Below are 14,780 nucleotides of genomic sequence, written 5' to 3' on the forward strand. Positions count from 1 at the left end.
CTGTACACTTATGACTTTAGCTTGGATACGTCTGGTAGAAGAAGCCATCCTGGTTTCCTGGGACCGTCACAGTAAGCCAGGGCAAAGAGACAGAAAGAATTCTCTTCTGCTCTAGGAGGGTGAAGTCGGGAATCCAGGTGTGTGGAGTCTGGAAGAGGGCTCTTGCCAGTCCTCATCTTGCAGCTTCTGATGCGTCTTCTGTTCTGGGTAACCTTAGTCTTGGCTGCATCACTAATTTCTGCCTCTTTCTTCTGCTTGAATTCTTCCATCCGTAAGGATGCTTGTCTTTGGGTTAGGGCCACCTGAACCTAAGGATCATCTGAGATCCTTAACCAAGGTTTTTGTAGACAGTAAGATATTGTTTGGAGGTTCTGGGTGGGGGATACTGTTCAATCCAGTGTACCCCATGTTTTCCTAGCCTTTGGGTCTCCCCTTCCCAGGGCTTGTACCATATCTTAATTGTATCATCCTTTTCCCACAGACCCTGAGAGGGCAGAGCTGCTTCTCATCTACTGCCCCACTACAGGGTTGGGGTAGAAGTCCTTGGGGTCTTGATACAGGCAGGTTTGTGGGGAGACCTACCCAACCAAACCATGGCAGAAAGCTGCCCAGTTCTACCCAAGCTCATTGCTAACAATTTTGGCATTCACAAAGTCACACTAGTAGATGGCATGTGAATGTATAAATGTCCTGGATAGTGGGGGTAGGGGAGTCACCTCTATGGTTTATCCCGGGATGGGGAGGGTTTGTAGTGTTTCTTCAAATCGGTAGCCCTGTCTTGTTCTCTTCCTAGTCTCCTAGTTCTCTGCATGTTGGTACTTTGCTGGTCATGATGGGCTCTTCTCTCTTCTTACCCTCTCCTCTTGCCTGCTCACTCTGATGCCTGCTGCTTTGACTGTCCATGGATGTAAACATCTGTGCTGAACTTGTGTATTCTCTGCCATCAGGTAGTTTTAAAACTGTAAAAGGATGGATCAATGCCAAATCACCCTGTCATTTTTCCTATTACTACGGTCTCGGTCTCTCTGCCCAGGGCCTGACAGGGCCTAGGGGTTACTAGTCCTGTAAGAGCTAGGGATTCAGAAGTGCAGCTGGGGTCTCCAGGAAGCGCCTTAGAGAGGCATCTCTATTCAGGGGTTAGGGGCAGTGTAGGAGGGTTTTACTGGTTTGCAGAAGCTTTGGTGACAGAATTATCTTTACTTGCCTTTGTGGGTTGGCAGCCTTGGAGGCAGTGTCTAGCTTGTGGGGAGTATGGAGGATGTTTGACAAGGGAGTGGCGATGGAGTGATTGCGTCCTTTTAGTGTAGGAAGAACTTGGGGCTGCCAACCTCAAGAGTATTGATCTCACTGTGATCTTTAGGAGCTGAGAGAGGCCCTCTTGGGCCCTACCTCCTTCCTTCCTGTGTCCCTACTCTTGTCCTGTTCCTTCTACCCAATAAACAGATTCAGCATCCACATGGCTCCTTGACTCTTTGGAGATGCCCTTGGGCGGAGCATAGTGGACCCTTTCTTCATCCCAGCCCTCTGGCCACTTAGGGTTCTTCTGGGAGAGTGGGCAGGATGTTTGATTCAAATTTAATGAAGGAAAGTCGCTGAATCCACGAGGAGAATTGAACACAGCACATGTGGCATCCATGGCTTCACAGTGTCTTTGGTGGAACTGAGATGCCTTGTAAGGGATGGTTTTAGGCTCTAGGCTCCCTTGGGTCTCCCTGGTTGGCTGTAGGAGCTGGAACAGCAGGAGGGCCATAATGCTGATCTTGTCTGGGTTTCAATTCCCATTCCGCCTATGATCTCAGGCGAGCGGGTTGGATCTCTGAGAGCCTGAGAAATAGGTTAGGGTAATGGCCGCTGTGCTCAAGAGACCTTGTTAGGTTAGCTGTCATGTGATTTCCATGACAGACCTCCTGGATACATATACACTCCATCCATTATTTTTTCTGAGATTGAGACACCGAGGCACAGAGGCTGGGCAGGTATTCCAGGTCACATGATGGGCACGGTGTAGTCTCTGTGCTGCTCTTGAACAAGATGTGGGGTACAGGGGTTCCTCTCCAGGAACCGCTCTTGCCTTCATGTCACAGAACTCCCATTCTTCTAGTGGGTCTTGTTCTACTTCAAAGCGGGCGTGGGGATCAGGAAGGGGCTGGTTTTGCTCCATTGCTTCTCTGTCTGTGGTCCTCAGACAACAAGAACCGAAAGCAATTAGCCCTCACAGCTGCTGCCCGCATCCTGTCCCAGCCACCCAGAGAGCCAGGTGCTACCCACGCCATTTCCCTTTCCTTTACTCTAGCCAAACCTGTCTCTGTATCCCCAAGGACCCCAACTTGTCAGCTTGTTGTTGGGGCCAGTGGGTCCTCAGCTTCCCTCCTGATGCCCTGATGCCCTGAGGTCTTTGGATAGTTCCTACTGGCACCCAGTGTGCTTCTTCTCCTAACTCATCCCTTACACCTTCCTTGCTGCCTACCCTGTTGTCTTCTGTAGTCTGGTTCCCTCTGGAGGGTGGGCTTCAGAGGCCACAACTTTCCTGTGAGCTGTCCAAGGCTTAGGCAGCTCCAGGTGGGTCCCAAAGATTGGAGACCATTTCTGCAGGAGGAGGGATGCTGACCTGGGTAGAGCTGTTTTGGGATACCCCAGGGCCCCGTCCCAGGCAGTCGGAGCATGCCTCTCTGCTGTACAAGCCGGGAATTAGAGATTTGGGTTGAAAGGTGACTAAGCACGCTTGGGAGTGTCAGTCAGGGAGGGCTTTGCATCCAGGGTGTTTCATGGTCCCAGTTTATCCTGTTGCTTTCCTTTTTATTTGGAAGAAATAGATAGTTGTGAGAAAAATTAATATTTTTAGCTTTTTTCCTAGAGAGTGAGAGACTTTGTTTTAGTATTAATCACAAATAAAGTTGATTTTAAAGATAAAAGTTGTCTGCCTTAAAAAAAATTCTCTGGGGCTAGAGAGATGGCTCAGTGGTTAAGAGCACTGACTGCTCTTCCAGAGGACCTGAGTTCAATTCCCAGCAACCACATGGTGACTCGCAACCATCTGTAATGAGATCTGATGCCCTCTTCTGGTGTTTCTGAAGACAGCAACAGTGTACTTATATATAATAAATCTTAAAAAAAATTCTCTGAGGTATTTGTTTCATATACTGAAAAACTGTATCATTGGGGATGGGAAGATGGTTCAGTTGGTAAAGTGCTTTCTTCAGAACGCATGTAAAAAGCCAGGCATGGTGGTGTGTATTTGAAATCACATGGTGCAGTGCTGGGCAGACAGAGGTAGGGGGATCTCTGGGGTTCACTGGTTGGTCAGCCTAGACTACTCAGAATGCTCCAGGTTAGTGAGAAACTCTGTCTCAAAAAATAAGTAACCAGCCAACCAACCAATGAACTAACTAACTAACTAACTAACTAACTAACTAACTAACCAAGGAAAATACAGTGACTTGTATTGGAGGAACAACACCTGAGGTTGAAATCTGGCTTCCATATCCATGTGAATATATGTACGCCTTCTTCCAACAAGAACAAAGACATGGACACTACCTACACAGACACAGACACGACACAGACACAGACACACACACACACACAGACTGGAGGGTGGTCCTGGGAGTGCAGGATGTTGCAAGATGTGAGGTTCCTGGTCAGAGTCAATCCTCCTTGTCCAGTTCACTATTTTGTCATTGTTTTAAAGTTCTTGTAACAAATGGAGAAACCGGGATGAATAGTGGGGTGCCCAGGTCACAGCTCAGAGGGTGGTGCCGGATTTGGTTGGTGCAGTCTTACTGCATGGTCCACATGCTAGGACGGAGACAGCTTGACTACTGTCTTCGCTTGGTCCGATCCCTCTCTGGATGTGGGTTGATAGCATTCGAGCAGAATCTGAGTCTCTGAGCATTGCCCAATGGCATTGTCTGGGTGGTTGCACACTCTCCAAATATAAGCTCCTGCCTTCCATAAACAGAAGCCACAAGCCAGGCCCTGAGATGGAAGCCAGGCTGCTGGTTGTCGTCTGCAGACTCGTCCTGGAGTTCCTGCTGCAGGCAGAGTCTACCAGGGTGGAGCTGGTTCCAGAGAAGGTGGCTCTTTCTTCTTGCCTCGAGGCACTGCTGGGGCTTAATGGGAAGTTGGACAGGGAGGGAACAGAGTGCACAACCATTGGAAGTCTCTCTTCCCTTCCACCCAACTCCTAGCTGGCAGGGGCTGGACCCAGTCTTGAGGCCTCCATCCCTAAGACAGCAGTCAGAGTGAGTCCTTAGTGAAGCTCTGAGCTCTGTGGATCTCTCCCCTCCCTGAGTTCTCTCATGGGCCACCTGTCCTGAGGCAGTAGTTGCTGTCCTCAGGCCGGTCACCTCAGGGTCCTTGGTGATTTACAGATTTGGCATCCCTTCCTGCTTCCTGGTTCTAGGGTTCCTAAGAGGGCTTCTCCAGAGCAGACAGCTCGTTGCTTGAATTCCTCCTTCTATGCTCCAACCCCCCATCCTTCCTGAGATTTCCAGACTCACACTCTAAACTCAGAGGGGTCAGGCTTTGGGGGACACAGATTCTTTTCTCTTTTAACAGCAATGAGTTTCTAAAAGTTTCAGGTGATGTCCTGTGCTCTGAGAACATTGCCACTCTGGGAGGTCATGATCTCAGGGAGCCTGAGATTAGTAGAACTGTGCTTCATTCAGTGTGAAAGCTGGATGCCGGGATACTTGCTCCCCACACACCTGTTGGAAAGCTTTGTCAGGAGTGACAAACCAGGAGCAAACCTTGTGTCAGCATCTTCTGGAAGGAACATTGCTGTCTGGTGTCCTGGAAGGTCCCTGGGAAGGAAAACTCGGCCGAGGACTGTGGATTGCTCCTCAAGCCCATCCACTGCTGCCCGAGTGTCCCTCAAACGCCCTCTACCGCCCAGGTGCTGGAGACCTAGTTTGGCTTGGTTGTGCAGAATCAGGGCTACCTCTAGTTCTGTTCTCTAGATCGCAGGGTTCTGGAAGGAAGTAGCTGTGGCTTCTGACCAAAACCTGGTGCTGAAGGCTCAAAGGAGGGTAGAAGGCTTGTTCCTTACCTTCAGTGGGAGGAATGTCACTGTGAAAGCCGTGTACAACAGGTAAGAGGCGTGGGTCACTGGGGGATGTGGCCTGCTGGGAAGGAAGAGCCAAATACGTAGTTGAATACAGACAAAGCTATACCTCTTATAGTGGTGAGATCATCAGTATGTGGGCTAGCCTTTTCCATGTCTATGTGCTTGGGTCCTCCAGCCCCAAAGCTAGATCTCAGGCTCCTGGATCTGCCTTTCTGCCAAAACATAAGCAAGGACTTTAGATAAAGCCCCATTGCTTTACAAGAGAGTGTGACTGGTAGTAGTTACCTGACTCTCTGCAGGTGAGAGGCTGGGGCAGTTCTGCCCCATGAATGGCTCCTTCTGCATGGACCCTAGACTCCAGCATGGTCATGAGCTTGACAGCACCTGTGCCCAGCAGGTGGAATGCAGGCTGGCAGGTTCTTAACAAACATCTATGTTGTTTTTCAGCTCAGGAAGTTGTATGACAGAAAGATCAGTGGGTTCAGAAAGAGACGCTGTAGGGGAATTTGCTTTTCCTGGTAAGTACTGTTGCCTTATTGCTAAAGGCAGCTGTCTGAGCTTGGACATCTCCCCTGGCCTTGCTCTCTGTGCCTGCCCTTCCTAGGATTCTCAGGCCCTGGACCCCAGGCCCCTCATCTCTACTAGTGTACTGGGTTGACCTTCAGAAGTTGTCCTCTCAGATGTCACAGGCAGGTCCCAGCACTAGGCAGAAACAGAAAGGAGTTAGACTCTGCAGACCCAGCCTTCTAGGTCTGCTCCCTGGTGTGTTCATGTCTGAGCAAACCTCCTTAATCCTGCCTGCCATTGACGCCCCTGAAGGCAACAGGGAGATCCACGTGATGGACACGGACTATGAGCGCTACACCATCCTGAAGTTGTCCGTGCTCTGGCAGGGTACAAACTTCCATGTGCTCAAGTACTTCAGTAAGTACAGCCTGGGCTGGGGCTCTGCCCTGCAACCGCCTTCATTCAGGCTGCCAGCCCAACACTGTGGTGCCCCACAGCTCGGAGCCTTGAGAATGAGGATGAGCCAGGCTTCTGGAGATTCCGGGAAATGACAGCAGACCAAGGCCTTTACATGCTGGCCCGACATGGTGAGGACAGCATCTTGGGGAGGATGCTGTATCAGGCCCCTATGATGGTGTCCGAGGCCCCCTAACTGTGCTAATACTGTTCCATTCTGCAGGGAGGTGTGCTGAGCTCTTGAAAGAGGTAAGCCCACTACCCTTGGTCTACACTGCAGCTCGGCTCCCATGAAGCCCCTGCTGGTACTACTGGATCCTTACTCTGGAAAGGAAGGGTGGTCCATCCCTTCCCTGATCAAGACAACCAACAGCCCCGCCTGGCAGCTTCAGATGCATCCATTTTGTAGTCTTTGTAAAGAGCAGTCTGCTATGTGACCCCAAGCTGTCATGCTGGGCTCTTGAGTATGGGACAGAACTAGGTTGGGGAAGAGAGGTTCCTTGTTTGCATTGTTCTGCACAGCAAGGCTCTTCAGGGTTTTGGCCACCTCTGTACCTTCATGTCCTGACAGTGTGATGGTGTGTTCAGCTCTTTTAGATATTTTGGGGTTTCCTGTGTCTGGCACCATGCTAACCCGCAATCTATACAACCTTGCTGTCACAGCCCATGCCTTAGAGGTTGACACTATAACCCATTTTGCAGATAGAGACTCCAAGGCTCAGAGAACCATGCTTTGCCAAGCCAGGCAGCTGGGGTACCAGGAGGCCATGCATGGCCCTGAGCTCTGGTGTTCTGTCTGCAGGGACTTGTCTGAGTTGCTTCTGCCCAGGCCTATGGCTGCAGCCCCACCTATCTGGCCTCTCTGCTCCTGCTGAAGAGCCTCTGCACCTGCTCCAAATAAATCCTGCTGCCAAATGCTGCCCAGTATTTTTCCTGGGGGTGGGGTGGGGGAAGTGGCAGCAGAACGCTTCTCTGGCCCAGGTAGAGGGAACAAGCTGACATTTTCTGGGAATGCTTGTAAATATGCCTCACCCACAGGGCAGCCAGTGCTGTACTCCCGTGAGAAAAGGTCCTGCTCCACCCTGTCCTGGGGAGTGGGTCCCAGTGTCCCCCTCTCATTCTGTGACAGTGTCACTCCTGCTTATAAATGCTGATGGCACCCCAGGATGCTACAAGCAAGAATGACAGCAGTCTGGAGCTTTGTGGGCAGCTGGGCAGAGGAGAAGCAGAGAGATGCTCCTCAGGAAGGCTGCCTCAGGGTGAAGACCATGCTGGAAGCATGGCCTCCAGGAGAGAAATGTGTGACTCGGGCTATCACGGGGCCTCTGACCCTCCCTCTGCCCACCTTGTCGGCTGTCGGCTGCACCTCTGCCCTGTCTCTACTTGACACCTCTGAAGTGTCTTGTCTCCGTTAGACAGCTGGGCAGCTGCCCTTCAGAGGGCAGAATCGAGTCCGTGCCAGGACTCCTTCCTGAAGCCGGTACCCAGTATCTGGCGTTACCTTCTGGAGATGGCAAAGGGGTTGCCATGGCTACTGTCTGGATCTTGAGGGTAGGTGTGGCAGCCTCCAGTTAGCAGGATCCTGAACAGTTTGTTTGTTTGATCAAAACACTCTTCTTTCTTTCTTTCTTTCTTTCTTTCTTTCTTTCTTTCTTTCTTTCTTTCTTTCTTCCTTCCTTCCTTCCTTCCTTCCTTCCTTCCTTCCTTCCTTCCTCCCTCCCTCCCTTCCTTCCTTCCTTTCTTTCCTTTTTCATTTTTCTTTTTTTGCACAGGGACTTTCTTTCTTTTTTTTTTTTTAACATGAAAAGGAAGTAGTTTATTTTAGCTGACAACTTCAGAGCAAGATTCCATAACAGAAATAGGAACGGCGAAGTGACTGCTCACATTTTGTCTGTACACAGGAAGCAGAGAGCCACAGGGACTTTCTAAGATACAGATCCTTACTCCTGGTTATACAGCCCCCCACAAAACTTTTGGTGCCAGAGGTCCCAGAGCTTACTTTATTGGACTTCAGGGATCACTTCCAAATCACAAATTCTAGCATGAGAGTGTCAGCATCAGGACAGCTCAGTTCTGAACAGACCCAACATTCGTTTGAGGTTTTCAGAGAGGCCTGGCTGCTACTCTGGGGCTGGCTGAGGTGGGAAGGAGTCTGGCGCAGCCCTAGTGGTCGCCTGACTTGATCTGGGCTACCTCAGAACAGCCGGTTGACTGGTTTTAAGAAGAGCTGGGAACACTGGCTTCTGTCAGGAAGAAAGAGGGTGCATCGGCCCACAAGCTGAGCTAGAAGATCCAGTGGGCCGTCACCTCTGTCTGCATTAGATGTCCCTTTCTACATTCTTTTTTTTTTTTTTTTTGGTTCTTTTTTTCGGAGCTGGGGACCGAACCCAGGGCCTTGCGCTTCCTAGGTAAGCGCTCTACCACTGAGCTAAATCCCCAGCCCCCCTTTCTACATTCTTATAGCCCTGAATCATTTTTATAGTCCTTAACTGTTTGCCATGCCTTCTCCCCGGGTCCTCTCTCTCTCTCCTTATAGTTTGAACACTGGCTGTAGTTGACAATACTCCCCTATCCTTGTCTGTGCCCTGAAGGATCGGGACCTGAGCTGCCCCTAGGGTGTGATATCACAAGAGGCTGTCTCTTTGCTGAGGACTCCAGGTGGCCTGGCCCTACACACTCAGCTGGAAGCTGGAAATTGTGGTCTCTGCCCATAAAGACAAATTTGTGGGCAAGATAATGCCAGGGCAACAGTGCTGGCTTCAGCCCGGGCATGCTGGCTGCTCATCTGGTGACCCTTGGCTGACTGCCATGGCTTCTTCAAAGTACTCTGAAAGACAGTGGTGGGGTTGGAGGGATTACAGTGTTCTAACCCACTCCTAAGAGTCTCAGTCTGCTGGACATAGAGCTGAACAGATTCAGTCATGCATGGCTCCAGTGCTCTTAGACCTGCCCTGCCATCTCCAGGCCTCTGATGCCAGGGTCACCTGCTACGGCTGCCACAGTTGTGCCCCTATCAGGTCTTTAGCTGCTCTGTGCCTATGACCAAAGCCTGCCAAGGGGCCTTGGTGGAACCGGCTCTGTCACCCACATGTATCTGAAAAGAATCAGCTCAATCACTGAGTGGATGGACAGATGCATACATGAGTAGACACCCAGAGGCAAGATCTGTGTACCCTGGAGGCGTTCCCCCGAGGCCCTGCTATCTAGTAGGTGGGTGATCCACTTGGCTGGCTTACAGTGTGCTTCCAACCCACCCAATGAGAACCTTTATGCCTATTCCAAGTATCCACGGGGAAGGATATAAAGTCCAGAGGCTCTGAGCCAAAGGCTGTGGCTTCTGGTTGGGGAGCCAGTGTGTCCTATTGCTATCCATATGGAGAATATCATGCCCTTCGCCTTGCTGGGACTGTGTGTGGGGCTGGCAGCTGGCACAGAGGGTGCAGTGGTGAAGGACTTCGACATAAGCAAGGTAGTCACAGTTACAGTGGGCCAGGGTCAGTGCTTTTTATGGGGATTGGGCCCTGCTGAGATTCAATCTTCAATGCTCTACCGTGTGGGGAACCCTTTGCTCCTAGACCTTTCTAGACTGTTGCATCCCTTGGAAAGGAGGGGGAGAGAATGATTCCCGGGTCCCAGGTCCTGAATGATGGCACACCCGGGCAGTTCCTTTATCTACTCCCTACCCCCAGTTTTTAGGCTTCTGGTATGAGATTGCCTTTGCCTCCAAGATGGGTACACCTGGCTTGGCACACAAGGAGGAGAAGATGGGAGCCATGGTGGTCGAGCTGAAAGAGAACCTTCTGGCTCTGACCACCACCTACTACAGGTGAGTTAGGGCTCTGACTACAGCCATAGAGGGAAGTTGGAGCAGTCGGTACAGTGCTGTAGGCCTTCCCCAGAGATGCCTCTACCCATGTCTGTGCTGCAGCTTCAGCTGCGGAAGCGGACGGGGAGGCAACTGTTTCAGATGAGACCAGACATCTTTGGCATCGTGAGTGTCCCATTGTCTATCAAGTCAGTTTAAGGAGTGACCAACTCTATGATCATGTTAGGTGTTTAACCTCAGACTGTCACCCCGGACTCTGAGCAAAGCAAGTGACTAACCAGACAGCCTTAAGGTCCAGTTTCCTAGCTCTAGGGTCATGAGTCATGCCAGCCTCTGACTGACAGATGTCAAGGCCTGAGAAGTGAGGCAAGGTTGACCTGAGTCATCTTGGAACTCAATCCAGCAGTGTGAAAGTTCGAGTGTTATTGATTGACCAGGAGACAACTTCGAGTTCCACAAGTTGAAGGCACATCCTTCCACAAAGACATGTGTGCATCCCTGTTCTCACAGTGTCCCTTTAAAGTGTGTACTTCTATCCCAGAGTGGCCCTCGGATGTGTGTACTTGTTTCCCTCAGCCATGCATGTCCCTTATCCCCAGGGAACGTGTCCTCAGATGTACATAACTGTGGTTCTCAGAGCGTGTACCCTCAGATATGCATCCTGTCACCTTAATGTGTGTCCCACAAGATGGATGTGCTTGTACCAGAGTACGTCCCTGACTCTCAGAGTACGGGTCCTTCAGACCCGAACATGTCTCTCCACCTCAGTACTGTGTCCTTCAGCTGTGTGTTACTCAGAGACTATGGACCTCACATATGTCTCTTTGCTCCTCTGCTCCTAAATATGTATGTCCCTCTACCACCAAGTGTGCTCCTCAGGAACTCTCCCCCCAGATGTGTGTCTCTTCGCTTCAACAAGTCTGTCTCTCAGATGTGTGTCTCCATGTTCCCGGATGGCTTATCCATAGCAGTGTGTCCCTCGGTGGCACTGAGTGGGTCCCTTAGTGCGTTTGTTCCTTCAGACATGAGTGTGACCCCGTTTCTTAGACTATCCCTCAGACAGGTGCGCAAACCGATTCTCAGCACTGGTTAGTAGGTCTTCAGGCGGGATCACTGGGGACATATTTCTACAACCACTTCCTCTTGTTACTCCAGCTCCATCTCCCTGGATAGCCACTGGGTAGGGGTCCTGTCCTCTGGGCTCACAGGCTCAGAAGACATTAGGCCAGCTGTATGTGGCTCGTCTCTGGACTCCTGCGTCACACACCCTGCTCCCTCGGGGCATGTATTATAAGGCCTGGTAGGCAGATGGCCGGTACTCTCCTGTCTTCCTTCTCCTTCCTTTCATTCTTTCCCACACTCCTCTGTCTGTCTGTCTAGCCCAGGCTGCTCTGACTTAGGTATATAGCCCAACTTGGCTTCAGACTGCAATCCTTTTGACTCAGTACCCTCACCTTCCTGTGGTGGGATTACAGGCTGGCCTGCCTTACTTGTCTTTGTAGTGAGGACCACTGTGTGCTGGAGAAGGTTACAGCTACTGAGGGGGATGGTCCGGCGAAGTTTCAGGTCACCAGACTATCAGGCAAGAATGCTATCTATCCTGAGATTGGTGGATGCTGTGGCTTCTTCTGGGCACTTTGGTTTACTTTCGATATATACCTACCACTGTTCTGGATGGGGTTGGGGAAGGACCCTGTGTCACTGGGGGTGCTGTCTGGTGTATCTTGTCTGATCTTCTGCAAGGGTGTGAGCTCAGTGCCATCCCCAGATGCCAGGAACCTGGGCAGGTGCTCCTGCAGCCACTGGCCTCAGCCTCTAATGTCTTTGCCTGGGCTTTGGCAGCCTCCTCTCTGAAATCCTAGGTGTGATTCAGTATTCATTTCTCTGGGTCCCTGGGGATCCCTGCCCTCCTCTCTTATTCGGAAAGTCACTTGGATTCTCATGGCCCATTCCAGGCTGTCCCAGTATGTTGCAGGTACAGGCTTGTGTGAGAGTATGTCCCGAGCAGAAGCACAGCTAAGAACAGAGAGCCCCGACAAAGCAGGTGAGAGGGAATTTTCCTCTGTTCCCAGGAAAGAAAGAAGTTGTTGTTGAAGCCACCGACTACCTGACCTATGCCATAATTGATATCACCTCTTTGGTGGCTGGGGCAGTCCATCGGACCATGAAACTGTACAGTAAGTCCAGCCTAGACTTATCTGGGGGTGGGGTGAGGGTAACTCCCCTATGCCTCATCTCATTGTCTGGGGTGGGGATAGGAGAGAATCCCAAGGTTACATCAGGGAGGGAGAATGTCTGTGATATAGAATCCCTGTCCCATCTCACCTGCAGGCCGGAGTTTGGACGACAATGGGGAAGCCCTTTATAATTTCCGGAAGATAACCTCGGACCATGGCTTTTCAGAAACGGACCTATACATCCTCAAGCATGACTGTGAGTAGGGCCTCACTGGGGTCAGGGCTTCCCAGGGATGGACCAGACCCGAGCCTGTGCGGCCCTTTCACTTGGCTTTTGTCCACAGTAACCTGTGTGAAGGTATTGCAATCGGTGAGTCCCTGAATGAAGCTGGGCACCCGGGGTGGGCGGGGGCTCCTTTCTGTCACATTGGCAAAGGACCACTTACACTGGTCTGGTGTCTGAGGGGAGCTGGAGTGTGTCTGATCACACTTCCTGGAGCGGGCAGATCCAAGTTCCAGAGCTTAGGCTGCCAGAGGGCCGAGAGGCCTCAGGTGTCCCCTCTGGGCACAGCAGCCAGGTGAAGCCTCGGTGGTGGGGTCTGGCACTCTCCTGCCTTCATTTCATGTTGCCTCGCCCTCCAGGCTGCTGAATCAAGGCCCTGAAGCAGGTGAGCACGCATCCTTCATTCTAAACTGCAGCCTGTGTGTTCTGACACGAGATCCTGGCCCCGGTGGTGTGTATACCTGTCCTCTGGTCAGGATGCCCTACGGCACTGCTTGACAGTTCCAGAGAGGCTGTGGTTTGGAAAGAGACGCCGTCTGTAACATGAGACCAAGCTGTCAGGCTAAGTCCTAGAGGGAAGGGGGTGGGTGGATAGGCGAGCTTGTGGACATTGGGACAGAGCCGGCTGGTATGGCCCTTGTTCTGCTCAGCATGGACTACTTCCTGATTCTGTCCTTTCACGTGCTGGCGGGGGTTGGGGGGGTCATGGGGAGGAATGGACCCTGTTGGATATCTTAGGGTTTTCTACACCAGCACTGTGCTCATCCACCACCAGTGTGACCTCATTACCATAACCTACTCCCTAGATATGACTCATTTTTCAGATAGACAAATCAAGGCTTTGCCAAAGCCAGCTTCTGGGACGACAGGAGCCTAGGCTGTGACCCTGGCCAGTGGGTGCCAGGATCCCTGGAGGCCACACACGGCTCTGAGCTTGCTTCTTCTGCCTACAGGGATGGATCTGAGGAGGAAGCAGCAGCTCGGCCTACCTGGCCTCTCCTTCCCTACCCAAGGGGTCCCCACACCTGTGCAAAATAAAGCTTGCTACCACCCGCTGCCGGCATCTTTCCTGAGGGCAGAGGGAATGAGGACAGATGGGTTGCAGGGGCAGGAGTGGGCTAGAGCATCGTGATCCCTCCAATCCCATGACTGTCTTTCTCGGTCATGAAGAAGCCATGGCAGTCAGCCAAGGCCCACCAGCCGAGCAGCCAGCATGCCCGGGCTGACGCCAGCACTGCTGCCTTGGCATTATCTTGCCCACAAATTTGTCTTTATGGGCAGAGACCACAACTTCCAGCTTCCAGGGGAAGAGCTGAGCGTGTAGGGCCAGGCCCCCTGTGCAGGCTCCGTACACGCCCACAGTGGCCCTGCTGAATGGGAACGCATTGCATTTCTCTGTGAATACCCTGCAAGGGACACAGCTCACATAGCTGGATCAGGGTCCGCACACTGATGGACTGACTCAGGCCGGCACTCTCGTCTTCATTCTGGAGCAGTCTCTTGTCTTCTTGTTATCTGGAAGCAGTCCTGCGGGTCCCAAGCAGAGATGAGAGCAGGTCTCCTCTGTAGTCTCAGTAGCTCTCTCAAAAGGAAGGGGGAGTGTTTCCTAGGGCTCCCTTCTGTGTAGCATTTAAATCCCAGCCACCGTTTCCTGGGCCTTCCTGGATGTGGTGGCCCTCTAGCACCCCTCCCTCCCTTCCGTGCTCTGTGTCTTGTGGTGGCCCTGTAGCACCCACCCCTCCACCCACGATCTGTGTCTTCTGCCCAGCTGCACCTGAGTGCTCATCTCTGTGTCCCTCATGCCATGGCCTAAAGCCACTGCTGTCCGCTTGTCCTGGACTTGCACCATTGCTGCTGCAGCTAGAAGGCAGGAAGGACAGGAATGTGGGGTGGTCTGAGCGCCAGCCCCTCGGAGCACATAGGTTTTATTTGCAGAGTAAGGCAGCTGGAAGCTTCCTTTCTGAGAGTAGAAGCCCCGAGATGGAAGCAGACCAGAGATGCCTGTGGTACAACAGTGCTGTGGGGTGACGGAGAGGCAGCCCTGCAAGAGCGGAGAGATGTTACTAACACCCGGGCCTCTGAGCAAGACATCACAGTGGCCCACAAAGGGGAAACTCCACACACCTTGCCCCGCTCTAACCCTGAACCAAGTGCTAGAAAACCTCAGAGGAGGCATCCAGAGATGAAGTTCTGACATACCCAGGGGACGGGGGAGCAACGGGATCTCCCTCAGAGCCTCTGGTCCACACCCACACCAAGTCCTAGAGTTTAACCCGTGACTGGACGCCCTGCCAGGTTCAGTCTGCTCTGACTCCCATCCGTGGACTCCAGCCACAGTACGTCATTGCACAGGTTTGGAGCTTGATGTCAAGCTCACAATCATGGGACAGCAAGATCACATTCAGGGCTGGGGATGTAGCCCAGTCAGTAAAGTGCTTCCCCTGCAAGCACTCAGATCTGGATCTA

At 52.0% G+C, this 14,780-nt stretch overlaps 2 protein-coding genes across 3 annotated transcripts; both read left to right on the forward strand.

Moving 5' to 3' along the window:
* The first annotated feature begins 3,958 nt into the window (after positions 1-3,958).
* On the forward strand, positions 3,959-6,947 carry Lcn8 (lipocalin 8). Of its 2 annotated transcripts, NM_001128183.1 has the most exon segments (7): positions 3,959-4,073; positions 4,959-5,089; positions 5,513-5,583; positions 5,885-5,989; positions 6,070-6,159; positions 6,252-6,277; positions 6,831-6,943. In NM_001128183.1, coding segments are annotated over 7 exon segments (528 nt in total). In that variant the 5' UTR covers positions 3,959-3,980; the 3' UTR covers positions 6,843-6,943.
* A 2,410-nt stretch (positions 6,948-9,357) lies between these two features.
* Lcn5 (lipocalin 5) lies at positions 9,358-13,369 on the forward strand. Its single transcript, NM_024136.1, has 8 exons — positions 9,358-9,497; positions 9,718-9,854; positions 11,357-11,436; positions 11,927-12,031; positions 12,186-12,287; positions 12,376-12,401; positions 12,674-12,699; positions 13,268-13,369. Exons 1-7 carry the CDS (start codon positions 9,402-9,404, stop codon positions 12,692-12,694), a joined length of 567 nt encoding a protein of 188 aa, NP_077050.1. The 5' UTR covers positions 9,358-9,401; the 3' UTR covers positions 12,695-12,699; positions 13,268-13,369.
* The last annotated feature ends 1,411 nt before the right edge of the window (positions 13,370-14,780 follow it).

This window comes from Rattus norvegicus, chromosome 3 (genome assembly GCF_021556685.1).
Source record: "Rattus norvegicus strain SHRSP/BbbUtx chromosome 3, alternate assembly SHRSP_T2T, whole genome shotgun sequence".
In the NCBI taxonomy this organism is placed as follows: domain Eukaryota; kingdom Metazoa; phylum Chordata; class Mammalia; order Rodentia; family Muridae; genus Rattus; species Rattus norvegicus.